We start from the raw sequence: 18,716 nt of genomic DNA on the forward strand, positions 1-18,716 counted from the left end.
AAAAACCAAAAAAAAAAAAAACCAAAAAAAAAAAAAAAAAAAAGATGCCTCAAGACTACGAAATCTAAGTCAATTGACCGGAACTACCAAATGACCATGACCATGGCACTTTGATACTTGCTATGTCAAAGATTCCCCCAAACACAAGACCATACACAAACAGCTGAAAAAAGGATTGATTCTATTTTGGACTCCACACGGAGAGATTAGTCTCTATGAAACAATCCTCTGAGCACCAAAGCACCCTGAGAGGCTGACAGCTGGCCGCGTCTGGGTATCAACACAGGGCCATGTGCGCTAGCAGTTCCTACACAGTATGCATAAACTGAATACAGAAGGAAGCAGGGGGGTCCCACCTTCCCACTAAGGAAAAAACCAGAACAATGTCTCACTTCTCCTTCTTGCGAATGACAGTTTTGAGGAAGTCATTTTTCAGTAAAAATATTTATATTACCATATAATAGGTATGTTATTGTTTCTTTTAAACAGTTTATTTTACGTGCCATCTGTTTCCATTTCTATCTTGTTAAATGGAAGTAGATATGGATCATATCTACGTGGTCTTCTGAGTGACCCGAAGCAGGGTGACAATGAAACATTTTGACTTACACGAGCAAGGACAACCCTAGGACAGACGATAATTCCATTCATCCTTCTTGACTGTCTTTGAGAACAGGGGAGAGATCCACTTCTGACTGAGGGAAAAGCAAATGAAGCCAACCCACCGAATTCTATTAAGTCCCTTACTATCTTACAAGACACACAAGAAGGGAAAAGTTCTTGGGTGGCTATCCACTCCGAGAATGGAGCTAGATTCTACACAGAGAAAGCTACTGAAGTCAGTCTGCACAGAGGGAGTCCAAGCACACTGACTGCTGTGCTCCCGGTCACCAGCCCCTGCACCTCCTGGCCCAGAAGAAACCCCACACCACACTGGCTGACTAGGTCCTGCAGGTCTAGCAGCCATAACACGGCTTGCTTGACAAACCTTGTCCGGAAAGCTCCCAGAACAACCACAGAGAAAGGCACATTCACATTCTCGATCTGCTTTACATGGTGGCTCACACTCATAATCCTAGCACTCGGGAGATGAGGCAGGAGGATTACATGTTTGAGGCCACCTGGTTCTTACAAAATAGGTTCCAGGTCAGCCCATCTCTCAGGTGAGCCTGACTTAAATACATGGTGAGACCAGAAGCAAAGGCTCTTCTATGTCTGGTGCAGTAACTGGGTTCCACCATCACTAAGCCAACAATGCAAACATCTGACAGAAACTGTACCAAAGTGAAGAGCAACTGTCCCAGCTCCCCTCGACGAGGACCCAATCATCACCTGCTGCCACCACCTCTCTTTGGTTATGGGAAAGAGACCTGTGATAGCAGTGACCTCTCCATTTTGAAAAGAAAAATTACCTAGAAAAAAAAAAAAAAAAAATATATATATATAAATATATATATATATATATATATATATAAAGAGAGGAAGGGAGGGAAGGACAGAGGAAGGGAAGGGAGGGAGGGAAGATGATAAACAGATAGATCTACAAGTAAAATACGAGTAGTTATTTAGAAAACATGCTGGAAAAGACTTGATACATGAGAGTACTTTCCACTGGGTGGTGGTGGCACACACCTTCAATCTCAGTGCTGGAGACAGAGGCAGGCAGATCTCTGTTGAGTTCCGGGCCAGCCTGGTCTACAGAATGAGTTCAAGGACAGCCAGGGCTACACAGAGAAGCCCTGTCTCAAAATTCTCATACCCCCCAATAAAAGAAAAAAAGAGTACTTTCCTGAAGCCAAGGCTAGAAGACGCAAAGAAAGCTCTTTGTATAATGCAAAGCAAACAAGAGGAGCTCGTCCATCCCTAAGAAGCTGACACAGGAGAAACATCACAGGTTGCATCAAGGGAGGCAGGGCAATAAAACAGGCAAACTGCTTAGTCCACAAAAAATCCAACAGCACTAACTGCATGAATTCCAGATGTGGCAACTGGGAAACAGGAGAGGTAGAAATAAGCATTAGCCATTGTAGAATATCTTTGTGACAAAGAGCAGGGGCAGGCACTCTAAGAGACAAGAACATGAATAAAAAGGTGGGCAAGCCTGAAACCTTTATAACATTTGCATGCTATAAATACCACCAATAAAAGGGGGGAGCAGGGGCATGAGAATTTGCAATATATAAGGTGAAAAAAATAAGAAATGTTGATTTGTTCAAAGCCATTAGAAAGTGGCAAATGTTTTTGTCTGGTATACTATTTTAAAGAGGCAGCATTCCTAACATAATGAGAAATCAAGAAGGAAAAAAAGTCATCTAATTTTTACACAAAGGATTTGAAAGGCGAGCCTGTTCAATACACAGAAACACAGCAGACACTTCAGGTAACAGCCGCTTAAATTGTATTTAATTGATTGCAAGGTGGAATGCTTGGAAGATTCCAGGGCCAGGCTTGGTGCCTTCAACACTCCAAGTGACACCTGAGGGCTTTTCTTCTTGTCCTGGCTCCTGGATTCAGTGCCTGCCTGCACACCGTGCTCCATGGAAGAGTCCACACAGCACACCTCAACTCCCTAGTCACAGAAGGGTTTGCAAAGTCAGGCGTCAGAGTCCAGGCTACCACCACCATGGCTCGAATCATAGCCATCTGGCTCCAAAAGGCCTGACATTGCTATACGTCGTCTTGGAGGTGCTATTCTTCAAAGTGTCTCCAGGAGCCTTGGGAATCCAGGCTGCAGGCTGACAAGGTTGTCAAGAGTCTTTTGTACAACACTCTACAGATATTTACAAAGTTACAAATGAGCCTGTGAGTGAATCGCTGTCTGCTTTTCATGTTCTCCAACACCCTCTGTGGGAACTCAGAAACCACTTCTTTAGCTGTCCCCCTGGGGTGGCCCGAACAGCCGCGAGCACCCAGAGAGCAGCACTGGCTGAGCAATAACTTGGAAATCAGCAGCCCTGCAGCTCTAAACACGTCCAGATCACAGCTGCTGGGGAGCAGAAGCTTCAAATTTATCAGCCAGGCTATGCAAAAAAATTTCAAGCAAAATCTGCCCGCAAAATTGACCAGTAGGACTCAGAAGTCCCTGGCCTACAGACCTCAAATCCTAACCACCCAAACTTTTGAAGAACAGTGGGAAGAAACTCAGAATTTCTTTACAGAAAGCAGGGAACATTTCAGTCAAAATCCAGAACTGAAGAGAAATGAGAGAGAGAGAGATGGGCCGGGGGGGGGGGGGGGGGGGGGGGGGGAGGGAGACATGCGCTTTGTACCAGATAAGTAAAGTGAGAGAGACAGAAGTTTCTCGGGTGCCTTTTCTTCTTCCTTGTTCTTCTGGAAGGTTCTGTCATACCGCCATGTCCTGTGTGGGAGCGAGTCTGATGGGGGAGGAGGCTGTTGAGCCAGGCCAGGTCATCACAGGGGCATTTTAAGGAAGACCATAGAGGAAACTATGGAAGAGGTCAGACTACGGTTGTCAGGGGAGTCACCTCTAACTGCTTTGGGAAAGTGTTTAAAGTTACCTACTTCCCGAGGATCTGTAAGAAAAGAACAGCTGCAGGAGCCAGGCATTCACCTGCCAACGTGATCTAGATTTTCCTGTGTGCCTGCTGAGTGATGTGAGGCATGTGCGAGACGCAACAGCATTGCAGGAACAGCATTGCAGGTGCTCTCAGCCTGGGCAGGGGAGAGGGTGAAGAAGAGCCGATCAGAGTGGCATCTTCACAAACCTGCTCCCAGAGCCTGCACACTCCCCAGAGTTAACATCCTTTTCCTCATACCACGGCTACCTTAAAACATCCCTGCACTTGACACCTGCCCACTGGTCATGGGGCCTTTGGGGGTCTTTCTGATGAACTTGCCCTATTCTGTGTGGCTTGTCATGAAACAGACTGAATAAAACTGATTTTAACCTAGTTCTTCTCCAAGGTGGAAGGGCCACATCTGGCAATGGTATCGTAATGGCAAAGTCCCAAGACAGAGAAGGGCATGTGGTGAGACATAGGCTGCATACATGTGTGCGTGTATGTATGAAGCGTGCAAGCATAACCACGCACCCTCTTACAGAAAGCACCAGTACTTAATCACGGAGGTCCACGGGAATAACTCTGTAAACCCTGATAACTTTCCATAGACTCTACTTCTCAATACCAGGGTCAGAGTGTTTCCACTCTCTTCCCATCCACAATGGAGATTAAGAGGGGAGAAACCGCCAGGCAGTGGTGGCACATGTGTTTAATCCCAGCACTAGAGAGAAAGAGGCAGGCGAATCTCTGTAAATTCAAGACCAGTCTGCTCTACAGAGTGAGTTCCAGGACAGGCTTCAAAGCTACAGTGAAACCCTGTCTCCAGAGACCAAAAGAGACGACAAAGCATACTCAGACCACATCCATCACACAAGGGTAATCATACTCACTCAATGTGGTACAAGTGAGTGCCACACCAAGAGCAGCGTGCCTGCTTTGTGCCAGGAACACGCTCAGCACCAAGGTCCCCAACGCAAAGACAGCCTTTCAATATCCTGGACTTCCTGCTAGGACAGAAACCAAACAATGTTCTACAGCTACTCACTGACCATCCAGGCATCAGGAGAGAATCAGGGCAGCAAGGTACCTTCTGAGGAACTGAGGCTTGTGCAGAAACCCAAAGGACGATGGGAGCTGACGAGGAAGCAGTACAGCAACAGCCATGACTGAGCACGGTGAGAGGGTCACTCAGGTGTCTGAGAGAGAGGTGGATGCACACGGGAGGCCCAGCCTCAAAGGCCACTCAGGGAAGGATGCAGTCCTCCTAATGGAAACTTTATGGTTTCCCAGGACCACTCCCCAAAACAGGCCAGAGATGGGAGGTATCAAAGGGCAGGGAGGCAGGTCTCCAAGGCAACCCAGCCCGGACTGTCAACAGACAATGCAGGGACACTGACTTAAGAGGGAGGATGCCAGCTCTGCAGTCTGGTGGGGTGAGCACTGACCTCTAAGACGGCTACAACAAGCACAGAGCAGGGAACCAGAGCTTGGAGGGATGTTGGAGGAAGGTCATTGGTTGATTAAATAAAGAAGCTGCTTGCCCTGATAGGTTAGAACGTAGGTGGGAGGAGCAGAATGCTGGGCGGAAGAGGAAGTGAGGTCAGACTCGACAGCTCTCCTCGAGGGGGCAGACGCCTCAGAGAGACACGATGCTCCACTCATGCGGGCAGAGGCGAGAGCTCTGCTCTCTGAGGCACACGCGATGAAGCTCCAACCCAGGATGGACGTAGGCTAGAATCTTCCCGGTAAGCGCACCTTGGGGTGCGACACATATGATTGGAAATGGGTTAGTCCAGGTGCGAGAGTTAGCCGAGAAAAGGGCTAGAGCTAAAGAGCCAAGCAGTGATTAAAAGAATACAGTGTCTGTGTAATTATTTCGGGGCATAAGCTAGCCGGAGGCGGCCAGGGTGCGGCTGGGGTTCTGAGGACGCAGCCCCGCCGCTCCTATTACTACAGAGGGAGGCTGGTCACAATATCTGGTCGCAATATCACAGATCCATGCCCCAAGCAGGAGATGCAGACCAGGCAATACAGGTATGCCGGATTCCTCTCCTTTCTCCTGAGACAAGCTGGGCCTCCACAGGCAGGCTTTGCTGCTTTTATTGAGCCATCAGACTAAGGCCTTGGCCCCTGGCACCCTTTGAAAGTCCACTGCCTCTGGTATTGTGATGTCTCCCCTCCCATGCCTATACCATGCAGGACCTACTGCATCTCCCTAATGCGCCTCAGGTCTGCCTGTCTCTGAGCCACCATGCTGTGTGCGGCTGTCATCTCTATGCCTCCCGGGACTACCCAGCTGACACCCGAGCCTGTGGAACTCGCAGGGTGCTTCATCTCTGAAGGCACTGTTGAAGGGTTCCGGGCTCACACACGCAACCCACAGCATCATAGCACTTCCTCCCGGCACACTACATTGTCCTCAGAGAGCAGCACTTGAGAGACAGGATAAAACGTCCTCCTGCTAAGTAGTACCCGTGGCAACGAATTTAAAAATAATATTTAAAAAAAATTTAAAGGTCATGAGAAAGACCAGAACTAAGATTCCTGAAATGTAATTCTAGGGTATAAAAGTAATAACTGCATAACAACAGAATTGCTGTACTTGGGTGTATAAATATGATGTCTTGGTCTATTTGGCTATTTTTGTTTTTGTTTTCTTTTGTTTTCTGAAACAGGGTTTTTCGGTGTAACAGTCCTGTCTGTCCTAGAACTCACTTTGTAGACCAGGCTGGCCTTGAGCTCACTGAGATCCACCTGCCTCTGCCTCCCAAAAGTGCTGGGATCAAAGGTGTGTGCCACCCACCGTCTGGCCTGGATTGCTATTTTTATAAGAAACTACCACGATCTGAGTGGCTGAGCAATGCCAGCACATCCATTCCTCATAGTTCTGGTCCTAGGACAAAGCGGTGTGTGAGGAGGGGCCCACGGTGCTCACTGATGAAGGAGAAAGTACCCGAGGCAGCACAGCTGAGGGTCCCAGTGTGGGGGGGAGGGGGCTGTGCTCATAGCATCTCACAGCTTTTCAGAACTTGGAAGAAAGCTGCATAATGCTAGTGCCCTCTGGGCCACAAGGCCTTCACACTTATGAATGAATGCCTGATTGCATCCCCGGGACCTGAAAAGCTGAAATGGTTATCTGGGAATGACACGCCTTACCAAATCTTTCTTAACAAGTGAATGACGGAGGAACTTCCTGAATACCTCCTCCGTTCCAAGTACCACTAGCCCCACGTTTCTCTTTCAAGCACCTCCCAGGCAGGCTCTGCCCAAGATTACAGGCATGGTAGAACGGAGAAGCACAGTCCTACCAAATGCCCTGAGCGAGAGTGATGCTCTCAGGTGAACCTTCTTTGTGTATAGACACACACACACACACACACAGATGTGTGCACACAAATACATGCAGTCAGAGGAATGAAAAAATCATGTACACATGCATTTCTTAGCTGTAACCATTCATATGTACAAACACCACCACATAGGTGGTTCCCGTTCACATGTTAGCACCAAGCACATGCAGTCAGATACATACAACCACATACCATTCTGACATGTCCACTGAAGTCCCTGACATGTCACAGAGCACTTATTAAAAACATCACCGACCGAGTCTGCAGAAGTTGCAGGTCCAGCCTGGAGTCCTCACTTTACAGAAGGAACCCCAACCAGGCTATGACAGGGCTAACACAATGATCACTGTCCAGAAAAACAAAGACAATAGCTCCCATCCAACCAGCACACACCGACGGCAAGTCAGAGCCTCAACACTGCTTTGGGCTTCTCCTTGCTGCTCTTACTCACTGATTCTTTTTATGTAATAGTAACAAAAACTATTTCATGTGCTAAGGGTAACATATTGATATAGGAAGAAGGCTGTGGGGGCTAGTTCCTCAATAAACTGACTCTTCCTGGGGGCAATGATCATGGTGCATGCCAGTCACTGCTGGAGGTGTTGGAAAGCAAAGTCCTTCATCTAAAGACCCTTCCACCAGATCTCAGTGCGTGAGCTGTTCTTACATATAAGAACAAGACGTGTGGGTATTGGACAGGTGGGACCACCGTAGGAGCACTTTCCATAAAGGGATCTTGGGAGACACAACTCTGACTGGCGTACTCCAAAGCTGGAGGAAGGCTTTGCACCCATCCGTCCATCCCTCTGGTTCAATCCCTCTGTGGGTCCTAGCCCTAGATGGAGAAGCAAACCTTGTCTTTGCTGAGACTGCCGCTCAGAAGAAAGCCCAGGTCTGTACGGACTCGGCGGACCCACTATTACCCTGTCCCCAGACTGCACATAACTAGCTAATGCTGACTCAAGGGACCACCTCAACTCCACTTCACCTCTTATTTTCAGATTTGAGGGTCCTGTTTAGAGGTCCAATTGCTTTTATTTATTTTTATTTATTAACATTATCATAGGGGATTTCGTGTGGGACATGGGCAGAGGACAACTCTGAGGAGCCAGTTCATTCTTTCAAACTTTATGTGGGTTTCGGGAACTAATCTCAGATCCTCAGTTCTTACACAGCAAGTGTTTACTCCCTGAGCACTTTCCCAGCAAGGTCACCTCTGCTAACAAACCAAAGAGCTCTGTTCACCTCATGGGCACCAGTGATCTGCCCTCAGCTGTTTTCCTTTTCCTTTTGGCCATCAGGACGGAGAGAGCCTGCCTGTTCCTGTGGCTGTGCCACGGCCACTGTCTGTCTTACACATCAGTCTGGCACATGGAGGCCCCGCCCCAATCAATGAGGCTCCACCCACCCACCACTGCCTAGTTGACCTCAGCATCCATAACATCTTCCCAGTCCCCTGTACTCTAGGGCAAGTCATGACTTAGAGCCCTGCTGGACTGTAGGAAACTGCCTCAAAGCTAAAGGCAGAAGAGGCCCTGCACTACAGGGGGTGAGAGGAGAGCCCCGCCCCCACGACAGGGGGTGAGAGGAGAGGGCCCCCCCACGACAGGGGGTGAGGGGCGTGAAAATGGGATGAGAAGAGGAATCTGGGATAGGCGTGCAGTGGGAAGAGATACCTGGGATGGGGGTAAACAGAGACACAGACGACCCCCAGCAGGCCTGGGATGGAAACACTTGGGACTGAATAAACAGAAGGACCCCCAGCAGGCGTAGGTTAGTAGCAGACTCAGTAGTAGGTTACTGGGACTCAGGTAAACAGGGAGACACCCCCTCCCCAACAGATCTAGGACGGGAGGAGACATCTGGGGCTCAGGTACGGGGCAGACACACTTAGCAGACCTAGGATGGGAGCCACAGAGGACAGCAGTTAGCATGTTCTTTAGTGCTGTGTGGCAGAGGGCATCCAACCGTAACACTACCGACCAGGCAGATGCCCTTAACTCTACACAGATCCTAAGAGGCCCCCACTCTCAGCCCACTCCTGGCTCGCCGTGGTACATCTCTCTACTCCAAAACTTCAGGAGGTCAAAAAGAGAGAAAAGAGCCAAGGCAGTCCTAATGCTACAGAGGCCTACCAGGGACACCCTGGAAATCGTCCACAAAGGAACTGCTGGGGTTGGCAGTGAACACTACAGTCCCAGCACTCGGATTCCAAGCTAGGCAGACAAGAGGTCAGGCTAGCCTGCTGAAGGAAGAAGCAAAGCTAGGCAGAACTAACAGTGACCATGAAGGAAACCCTAAACCTCCACAACGGACTGGACACGGAAGAACTGTCCCCATCATTCCCCAAAGGCCCAGTCCTTAAGGGCTGTGTGATGAAAGTCAGTTACACATTCATTTTGGAGACTTATCAGTGTACCGTCAGAAAAGAATTCAAAGTTGCACTAATTGTAAGGTTTAAGCATCAAGAAGGTGCCAACATACAATGAACCCAAACTCGGGCTGGAGAGACGGCTGCACTGGCTGCTCTTCTAGAGGACCTGTATTCAATTCCTAGCATCTACATGGCAGCTCACAACTGTCTGTAACTCCAGTTCTAGAAGAAACAACACCCTCATCCGGAAAAAAATGAAAGGAAGGAAGGAAGGAAAACACATAAAATAAATAAGTCATTAAAAAAACAACAACAAATGGACCCCAACACAAGAATAGGCACTTCACTTACACACTGTAAGATTTGAACTGTAAGCTATAAAAGACTTGACATGAAGTCACAAATTGCCCATGGTAGCCTACTTTCCCATGGTAATAGCTCAGCTCTTTCTAGAAATTCTCCTTAGGAGTATTTATCTGTATAAACATGGGAAGGCCTGCCAGGTGGGGGGTGAAGAGAGGCACAACAGGGAAATTCCATGACTTAACTCCTGGAAACTCCCAGGCGAAAGGCAGTCTTCATTTTACTCCCCCTCCTCCCTCCCTCCCCAGGGTCTAAGAAGTGAGCGGTTCAAGGGCATGGACTTACCTCGGCAAGCGATCCCTTGACCAGCAATGGTCTGTCTGCACACTCCACAGACCCTGGGCTTTTTAAAGTCCTTTTTCTTAAAACTGTGAGGACATGTAGTAAATTCTTCTGGCTGAAAGAGTAAAGGAAGAAACTGTCAACACTTCAGCTCGTGGCATCTTCTTTTTTTTTTTTTTTATTTCTTTCCTACGAGATAATAAATCTAGTAAGCCTTGAAAAGGGCTGAAAGAGGAGCTTTACCAAGCAAACTACAGTTCCGGAAAAGAGTCGGTGGATGACATTCTGGAATCCAGAGGGCAGCTCACCCTCTGTCAGTAGGTGCATCTCCCCTAGGATGCTTCAGGAGTGAGACCTTAGGCAGCTACCTGGGTGATACTATGTTCCTTCCAGCCTCCAGCCTGACATTGTCTACTGCAATAACAAAGTAACCACACACCCCTCCCTGACCCTCAGGCTTTTTCTTTGAGGACAAATGATTAGCAAAGAGCAAAATGAAGTTAAGAGGTACTGAACAGTTTTCCTTTCAAAGGTGTCCCAAAATAACCACTAAGGTTCAGACATTCGCAGGCTAGCGGTGCTGGGATGTGCTCTTCTGTAGAAAAGACAAGCCTAGAATGAGTGAGCCAGACACACAACGCATGCTCCCTCCTTAACCACGATGACAAGTATTTGTATGAGGAGATTAACTTTTATCCGTCAAGTTCGTGTTTACAGAGTCTGAGGCTCTTAGAAAAGTTCGTTGTGTTAAGAAACATCCCTATGCCTATTTACTGATGACAGGGCATGATCAGTAACTATTAACCATGCAGATACTGTCAGCGCGCGCACACACACACACACACACACACACACACACACACACACACACGGAGGTCACTGCACACCCACCAAAACAACTTACATTTACTGAGAAAATAAAATGTATCATGTCTCATGTCTCATGCTCTTAGTAACAACTGCTTTGGGGAAAAAAAGCTTGATAATTTCTTACAAACTTTAAAAGATGTGACAATCTAGTTTACAAAGTATCTGGGGCTGCAGGAAGTGCTTTACTCTCTGTACAGTCCCAAGCACTCAGGTAGTGTAGTCAATATACTATTTTCCCTGACAATTAAAAGAACCGTTCACAAACAAGAAATAACCTAATAACCTAACTAGCTCTTGTAAGAAGAATGAATTTTTCAAAAATGTTGGTAATAAGACAGAACAGTGTTTGGAAACACAGAGGTGCCTATTATCTGTGCAGGCACACAGGATGGAAACCATCTCGCTATCTACAAGATGCAAGGATATCAGAGTTCTAGGACGCCCGCCACCATTAAAGCACATCTGAGTCAACAGAAGTAAGAACCACAGAACGCACTGCACGGCGGTGTGGGCACAAACCCTGAAGGAACACTGTTGAAAGGAGCTAGCTTCATGCCCTGGATGGCAGCTACAGAGGGCACAGAGTTCAAGTCAGTAAGCTTCAGAATTGTACATCGAACTAGCTAAAGATCTACAGGAAACGGGGAAAATGTAGATCTAAATAAAATAACAATCCCAGGAAGATGTGACAACCTGCTTTTGAAGGACCTCAGGTGATGTGGACCACCACGACAGCCTTTTTTATTTACTTAGCTCTGAATCTACAGGATCTTTCATTGCTGGCGCAAAAGTATTACTAGAGACTATATGTATTCACACACCTAAAATCATGCACAGAATAAACAGAACCACTGTTCTGAAATCACTGCAGCAGGAAATGAAGAGCTGTGATGAGGATGCTTTGGTCAGCGACACCCCTCATGTGCCACGGTGTGCTGAGCTTGAAGTGAGGCTAAAGTCCTTCCACTTGGGGATTTCATGGCAATCGTAATTTATGTAAAGACACTCTGTGATACCATCACTGACCACCGCACCTGATGACACACATACTAAGTGCATCCTTGTTCAGGGACCCACGATTGCACTTCACATGGAAGAATAAGTTGGGGTGACCCTCCTGTCTCACTCACTCCTACCGCCACTTCTGTCTGAAGAGATTCTCTAGGCTGCAGAGAAAATCCAAGCTGAGTCCACTGAGATACCTCTATTGAGGAAGGCAAGAAGAGTTTCCTGGACAGGTTACCACCGAACAAAGAGCTGCAGAATTCTTAAGGCCTGCAGAAAAGCTCTTAAAAAGCACCAGTAATGAAGAGCATATCTATGGCCATCAAGGATATAGAAAAGAACCCCTGAACCCTCCAACACACACCCTATGCCTCTCCAGCAGAATTAGAGAAACAGGGTCCTGTGCTCCCCAGAACTGAGAACAGTGCTTGCCTGCTGTAGGTCAGGAGCCCCAGCTTTGCCCTGTTTTACAGGAGATGCAGAAAGACCATGCCTTGTAAAGATTAGCTGTACTTTGAACACCTTCCTTGGCCTACATAAACAATCTGAAAAACACTGCCCCAAGGTTGTTACTGCTGTCCTGAAACATGACTGCATTTCAGAGAAAAAGCACACCAGAAGACCACAAAGACCACAAAATTTCCAAGAATCCAAACAAGGTAAAATTCACCAAGTCAAAACTTATCAGACACTCAAGGAGACAAGAAAGTAAAAAGAATTTATAACTAGAAAAAAAATGATGGAAATTGACTGAGAAGTTAGAATTAGTAAACAAGGACATTGAGGGTGCTATTACAATTGTATCATAATTCTCTAAATGGGGAGATCTAAACACTGCACAGAGAGCCAAAGGAAACAAATGGCAAAAGAACATGCAATCTTCAGAGGTAAAAAAATATTTAGGATATAATTATTAGCCAATGACTCAAAGGATATAGTGAACTTAAAAAAAAAATCATTACAATGAAGCTGAGTGGTGGTTGCACACACGTTGAATCCCAGCACTGGGAAGGCAGAGGCAGGCGGATCTCTGTGAGTTAAACGCCAGCCTGGTTTACAAGAGCTAGTTCCAGGATAGACTTCAAAGCTACACAGAGCAATCCTGTCTCAAACTTCCCCCCCTACACACACACACACACACACACACACACACACACACACAAATTATCACAATGAAAACCTCCCAAATAAAGCAACAAAATGAGATAATGTACATATAAACAAACAAACAAGTGTCCAGAGCCACGCAAGACAAATAAATGTTTACTTGGCGCCCCTAATGGGGCAAAAGCACAAAAAGGATACTGGAAGACATAATGACTAAAAACTGTGTGGAAATGCAAGGAAAACTGTAAAGACATAGAGCCAAGAAACAAAAGTTGGCTGTAACTATGCCAAGGCACATGAAAACAAATTATTCAAACCCAGTAACAAGGAGAAAAACCTTAAAAACACTGGGGGCGGGGGGCACATCACATACGAGGACAAACAATTAGGATTAACAAGATTTCTCACTTCAAGATTGTTCAGCTATGTGGACGGAGAGATGGCTCAGCCCTTAGGACACAGACTGCTCTTCCAGGACCTCAGTTGAGTTATCAGCTTACACAGCTGGCGGCTTACACCTACCTGTTACTCTAGTCCAAGATTTGATACTCCTGGCCTCCAAGGGCACCCATCCTTATGAGATATAGATACACTCACATGCACACAATTTTTAAAATGAGCATAAATGTTTAGGAAAATAATAAATTTCAAAACATCTGGGTGAAGTTAGTGAAACAGTACAAAATACTGAAGAAAACCAGCCAATTTAAATTCTGCAGTCAAAGTATCTTCCAAAATTGAAAGACTTTTTACAAACTTATTAAGATATTTACTCCAAAGCTAAAAGCTAAAAGAACTTGCCAACAACTGGCAAATACCACAGACATATTTAAAATGGTCCTCAGATAAAAGGAAGACGCAAAAAGAGACTCTAAAGCAGAATGAAGAGCACCCGAACGGCAAATCATGGGTAAACATGCACTTTTTGTCCTATTAAAAACTACTAAAAGGTAACTAATCATCCAATACAAAGCAATGTGCTATAGTAGTTATGAAATGAAATCAGTCTAGTTTTCTCAACTGAAGAATGGATGATGAAGAAATACACACAAAGGAATTCTATTCAGCTGCAAAGGAAACAGATGAACCCGGAAAACATTATAATGAGTTACATATATGAGGTCCAGAAAGACAAAGGCTGCATTTTCTCTCTCATATATGGATGTTAGCTTCAAATTTTAAATCTATATGTTTAACTTGGGACTGCCCAGTGAGGGGAAAAAAAGAAAAAGAAAGAAAGAAAACTAGAATTTGTCCCTGCATTGGCCTTTGTTCCCTTTGGTACCTTCCCTCTCTAGCCTGTTTTGGGGGAGCAGGCATGGGAAACCATGCATCCTTTCCTGAGGGGTCTTGGAGGCTGGGCTTCCATGGCTCCACCTCTTGCCCAGACACTTGAGCTGCCCTCTCAGGCCACTGAGGGAGCAGGGGGCTTAAATCGGGGCTCTGAGAGAACATGTGTGATATGAAAATAAAGGTTCAGAAGACCGAGGGTGGAAAAGTTTAAGTGGAGAAGAAGGGAGGTGGAGAAAAGGAGGTAGAAAGAAGCTAGCCAAACTATGGAATGAAGAAAGAAAGAACCACATTGAAACCCACAATTTTGTGAGGTGAACTGATTTTAAACATATATTTCTTAAAGAAAGTTTAAATGGAAGCAGCGTGCATGGATAGACAATGCTGCTCCCAGAAGGCACTGGTTCATAAATGAAAATTTCACTGTCAGGCTTTTAATACCTCCCTATGAGGTGTTGGTCAGGGACACCTTAGAGCTACCCAAAATAATACAAACAATTGTCATGGTTTAGAAGAAGACACATCAAAGAAGCTGTGTTCACAAAGGGATAGCCATGTTAAGACCTGGGAGAAGATGGCTGCCTACAAGTGAAGAAGAGGCCTCAAAACAAACCAACCATGCCCACACCATGAATGATGTCTGTGCCCTTCCTCAGTTGTTTCAGGAATGCATTTCTGCTAAGCCACCATGTCGGGGGCATTGTCATGCAACCCTCTCTCAGATCCAGTCAGAAAATAAACATGGCTACAAATGATTTGGATGATAGTATCAAACAGTTTGACCTAACAGAAACAGAATACTTGACTTAAGAGCAACGGAACGCACATTCTTTCAAGTGTATTGACTTGTTCAGCCCTATTGTGGACACAGAACAAGTCTGAACAAATCAAAATGCATTCAAGTCCCACTGAAAAAGAGAAGTCTTCTTTGACCACAATGGAATCAAAGTTGGGAACACAAACAGCAAGCTCTGGAAAATTCCCAAACAGTTGTAAACAAAATAAATAACCCATGGGTTAGCCTACATAATCTACAACATACTATGTCATGAAAAGTTGGCTTATCCCAGAAATACAAGAGTTCATACATTGAAAATATAAATCAATTAAATACCAGGAATCTGGAGGCTGAGGCAGGGAAATGGTAGAGGCCAGACCCTTTCTCAAAAAATAAAACTATCTAATAAGCAATTAATAAGAAGGGAACCAGTTGGTCTTCTAAATCAATGAAAAGAACCCACTGGCAATATCTAGCATCCTTTTCTGATAATATCTCAAACAAGGAGAAAAAGGAGCTTCCTCGCTAGATCACTTGTGGCTAGATAAATCCTACAGCAAACATCCTTAGTCGGAGGAGCCCAGGCTTCCTTTTAAGATCTGCAGTAGTGCTAATCAAGACTTCACATCGAGAGTCTAAAAGGTACAATGAGGCGAGAAAAGGAATTAAAAGGCACCCCATTTAGAAAGCTGTAAAATAGGCTTCTTCCTGGTAGCCTGACAGCCTAGATAGAAAAATCTGATGAATCTACAAAGAAACAAAAACCTTTAGCAACGCTGGTGGGGGAATGCAAGACCAACACATCATTCCGTCCACATGTCACCAATGAGCTCTCCCGACTAAAATTCAGAAACCGTGGCCACATCCAAGAGCATAAGAGGCCATTTCTAGATTTAGACTCAAAGGCTTCAAGTTCCTTGGCTGTGTGGATACTTCCCAGCCTACCTATCTCCCAGTTTTTGCTAGGATGTAGACAACACGGTCACAGAAAGAGAAAGTGCTCTGAACCCAGCAGAAACTTCTGCAATTGCTCTGCCATCTACATTTAAGCTTGGCCACTCCTTCTTATGTCTGTGTCAAAATAGATATTGCCTACGTGAGAGCAGACACCCTGTATCCAGAGCCCTGCAAGAGTCTGCAACATTCACACAGCAAGTCACTTACATGTAGATATCACAATCCCCACAGACCCACAGATGGAAAATAACATGCAAGACCTAGAGCCCATAGGCAACCAATGAGGGATAAGGCTCACTCCAATGCCACACTCAGATAGGCAAGGAAGTTCACCCTTCGTCACACCCAGGCTGGCACATACCTTTTCTGCCCAATCTCACAGCTCTTTGTTTATAATCTTCTCTCTTGTGCTAGACCCCTATATCCTAGTTGGGGGGTACCAAGCTCTTTTGCCTTTGTCCTCTGTGAGCCCTGCCCAGCTGGCAGATAGCAGACCACAGTCCCTCAATTAAGACTTGTGCACTAAATGAACTGACTGTAGTCTGTGGGCCAGGGAGAGATACTGTAACATTTCATTGGTCACAAACACCTTTATTCCAAGCGAGGAGAAAGAGGTACTGTTTCCCTACTAGGCTCTTGCTCACTGGTCCACAGTTAAAAGCTGCAGAGTGGAAACAGCAGAGGCACTGTGGTGCCTGCTCAGCCATTTCAATTGCTGGCTCCCCGGGGAGTTTATTAAGATAGTGTAATAACATCTGCTCACGTGCACTCAACATAACATCTCTCTTGTGAAAGAAGCCTGGATGGAGTTAGACTGCCCTTGTCTTCACCTGATCCCCTTCTTTCATTTCTCCCGGAAAGGGGGAGGAGGGTCAGCAAGGCTAGGCAGTTGGCAAAGCCAGTTCAGGAACCTAAATTGCATTTAATTGTTAGAAGCCAAACTGTGGAAGCCTAACCAATAAGGCTGCTGATTCCACAAGGACACCGGGAGAGGGCCAGGGCAATTAGCCTTGATAGTGAGGTCTCTGGAGGGTTGGGAAGCCCTGCGTTTAGCGGAAAAGCAAAACCGCACAGGGAACCCACAGCCAGGTTCTCTCCACCAAAGGTCATCGTGGCTAAGTAGTTTCATAGTACAAGGATGTGTCTGCACAATCCAAGCTATATTTTCCCTTCAGGAAATATTCAGCCCACCACAGGAAGCAAATGTAGGTGAATTGGGGTAGCTACCTAACATTCTAAGGCAACAGCACTGATCAAAAACACATTCCCAGCTCAACCAAACCAAAACCCTTCTCTATCTGCAGAGCTGTCCCCAGACGGCAGACTCGCACGGCAAGAGAGATCCCCACACACACACACACACAGAAGCAACATTAGCTTCACTCTTCAGAGCAGTGGTTTTCAACTTGTGGGTCACAATAGTGGCCCTTGCATGAGGGTTGTATATCAGATATCCTGCTTATCAGATATTTACGATCCATAACAGTAGCAAAATTACAGTTATGAAGGAAGCAACGAAAATAATCTTATGGTTGGGAGTCACCACAACATGAGGAACTGTTATTGAAGGGTCGCAGCATTAGGAAAGTCGAGAACCACTGCTTTAGAACAGCCATGTGTGACTGCTGAAGCAAAACTGACATACGGACCTCTCATTATACAGAATCTCCCTAAAGTTTTCTGGGAAAACAATCGAAGTTGATGCTGGATTTATAAGACATAGAAAAGGGGGGTGGGGCCTCTGCCGTGCGCCTGTTTAATTTGAACGCCACAGAGAATGGTCCTATAATCTACAGGACGCTGCAGTGTCCGCGAAGACCCGGAAACTTGCACTAGATCTCTTCCAGGAGCGACCGGGTCATCTGCAAGAAACCTCGGCAAGAAACACGGGCGCGAAAGAGCGAGTCTGCGCAATGGCCAGTGGCCCGCCTCCGCTGCAGAGAAAGAGTCCCAAAGAAGCCTTTTCCAGCGGTTTTGGACTCATATAGGCAAGGACTGTCCTGACTCCCACCTTGCCCCGGCCTTACCCGGACAGCAGGCTGCATCCTGTTCTCCGTCCCTAGACACTGTCACTCACTCGTGTTCACAGCCCAGCAGTCAGACGAATGCGCAGCAGCCGGGGTACGCGCGCGCTCACACGAGTGCATAGCCTAGGGAGCCCACCCGGGACGACCGCGTGCGTGCCCGAGGAAGCCCTATCAGCCCTCGGCGCCACACTCACCTGGTGCGGACGCCCACGCGCCCCGGTCTCCCGCGCCAACCTCGCAGGCGGGCCCGGGGCCAACGCGCGCCACCTCATGGCTACCTCTGCGATTCGCCCCCCTTCCACGGGCAATCGTGGGGGGCACTGACGGCTCCGAGTCCTGAGTGGGCCAGGCCCGAGTCGCGTGCGTCTCAGGCGGGCTCTGCAAAAGCTCCAGCCGTCAGAAGTCAGACGCAGGGAACAAAAGCCAGGCGCGAGTGGCGGGCCCCGCGCGGCCGCCCTCCATCTGACACGAATTAGCCCGCCCTCCCCCGCAGACCGCAGCCCAGAGCCGGGCACCGCTGCTCAGCCAGACGCGGGAGAAGTGGGCGAAGAAACGCCTTCCCCCGGGGGGTGGGGGGAGTGGGGGCGCCTCCCTGCCGCCATCTGACTGGAATTACCGACGCTTGGCTCGGGGTTCGGCATTACTAGGATTTCAAACCTCTAGGCGCGCTGGCCCAGGGGCTTAAAGAGAATCAAAACGCAGCAGGTTCCCAGGGCTTTTGGCATTTTAAAATCTTGACTGTTATCCAGTCCACCCTGCGTCTGCGCTGGGAAGTATCGACCCGTAATCTAC

General features: G+C 47.0%; 1 protein-coding gene across 1 annotated transcript in view; it reads right to left on the reverse strand.

Annotated features, from left to right (window-relative positions):
- Tns3 (tensin 3) overlaps positions 1-18,428 on the reverse strand; it is a 194,938-nt gene extending 176,510 nt beyond the window's left edge. Inside the window, exons 1-2 of the mRNA XM_005359223.3 lie at positions 18,119-18,428; positions 9,894-10,005 (exon numbers count right to left, since the gene is read on the reverse strand). Of these exons, the coding sequence (XP_005359280.2) occupies positions 9,894-10,005; positions 18,119-18,196 (190 nt within the window). The 5' untranslated portion in view covers positions 18,197-18,428. The remainder of the gene's footprint in view (positions 1-9,893; positions 10,006-18,118) is intronic.
- Between the last annotated feature and the right edge of the window lie 288 nt (positions 18,429-18,716).

The sequence above is a fragment of the Microtus ochrogaster genome, linkage group LG1 (genome assembly GCF_000317375.1).
Source record: "Microtus ochrogaster isolate Prairie Vole_2 linkage group LG1, MicOch1.0, whole genome shotgun sequence".
Taxonomy (NCBI): domain Eukaryota; kingdom Metazoa; phylum Chordata; class Mammalia; order Rodentia; family Cricetidae; genus Microtus; species Microtus ochrogaster.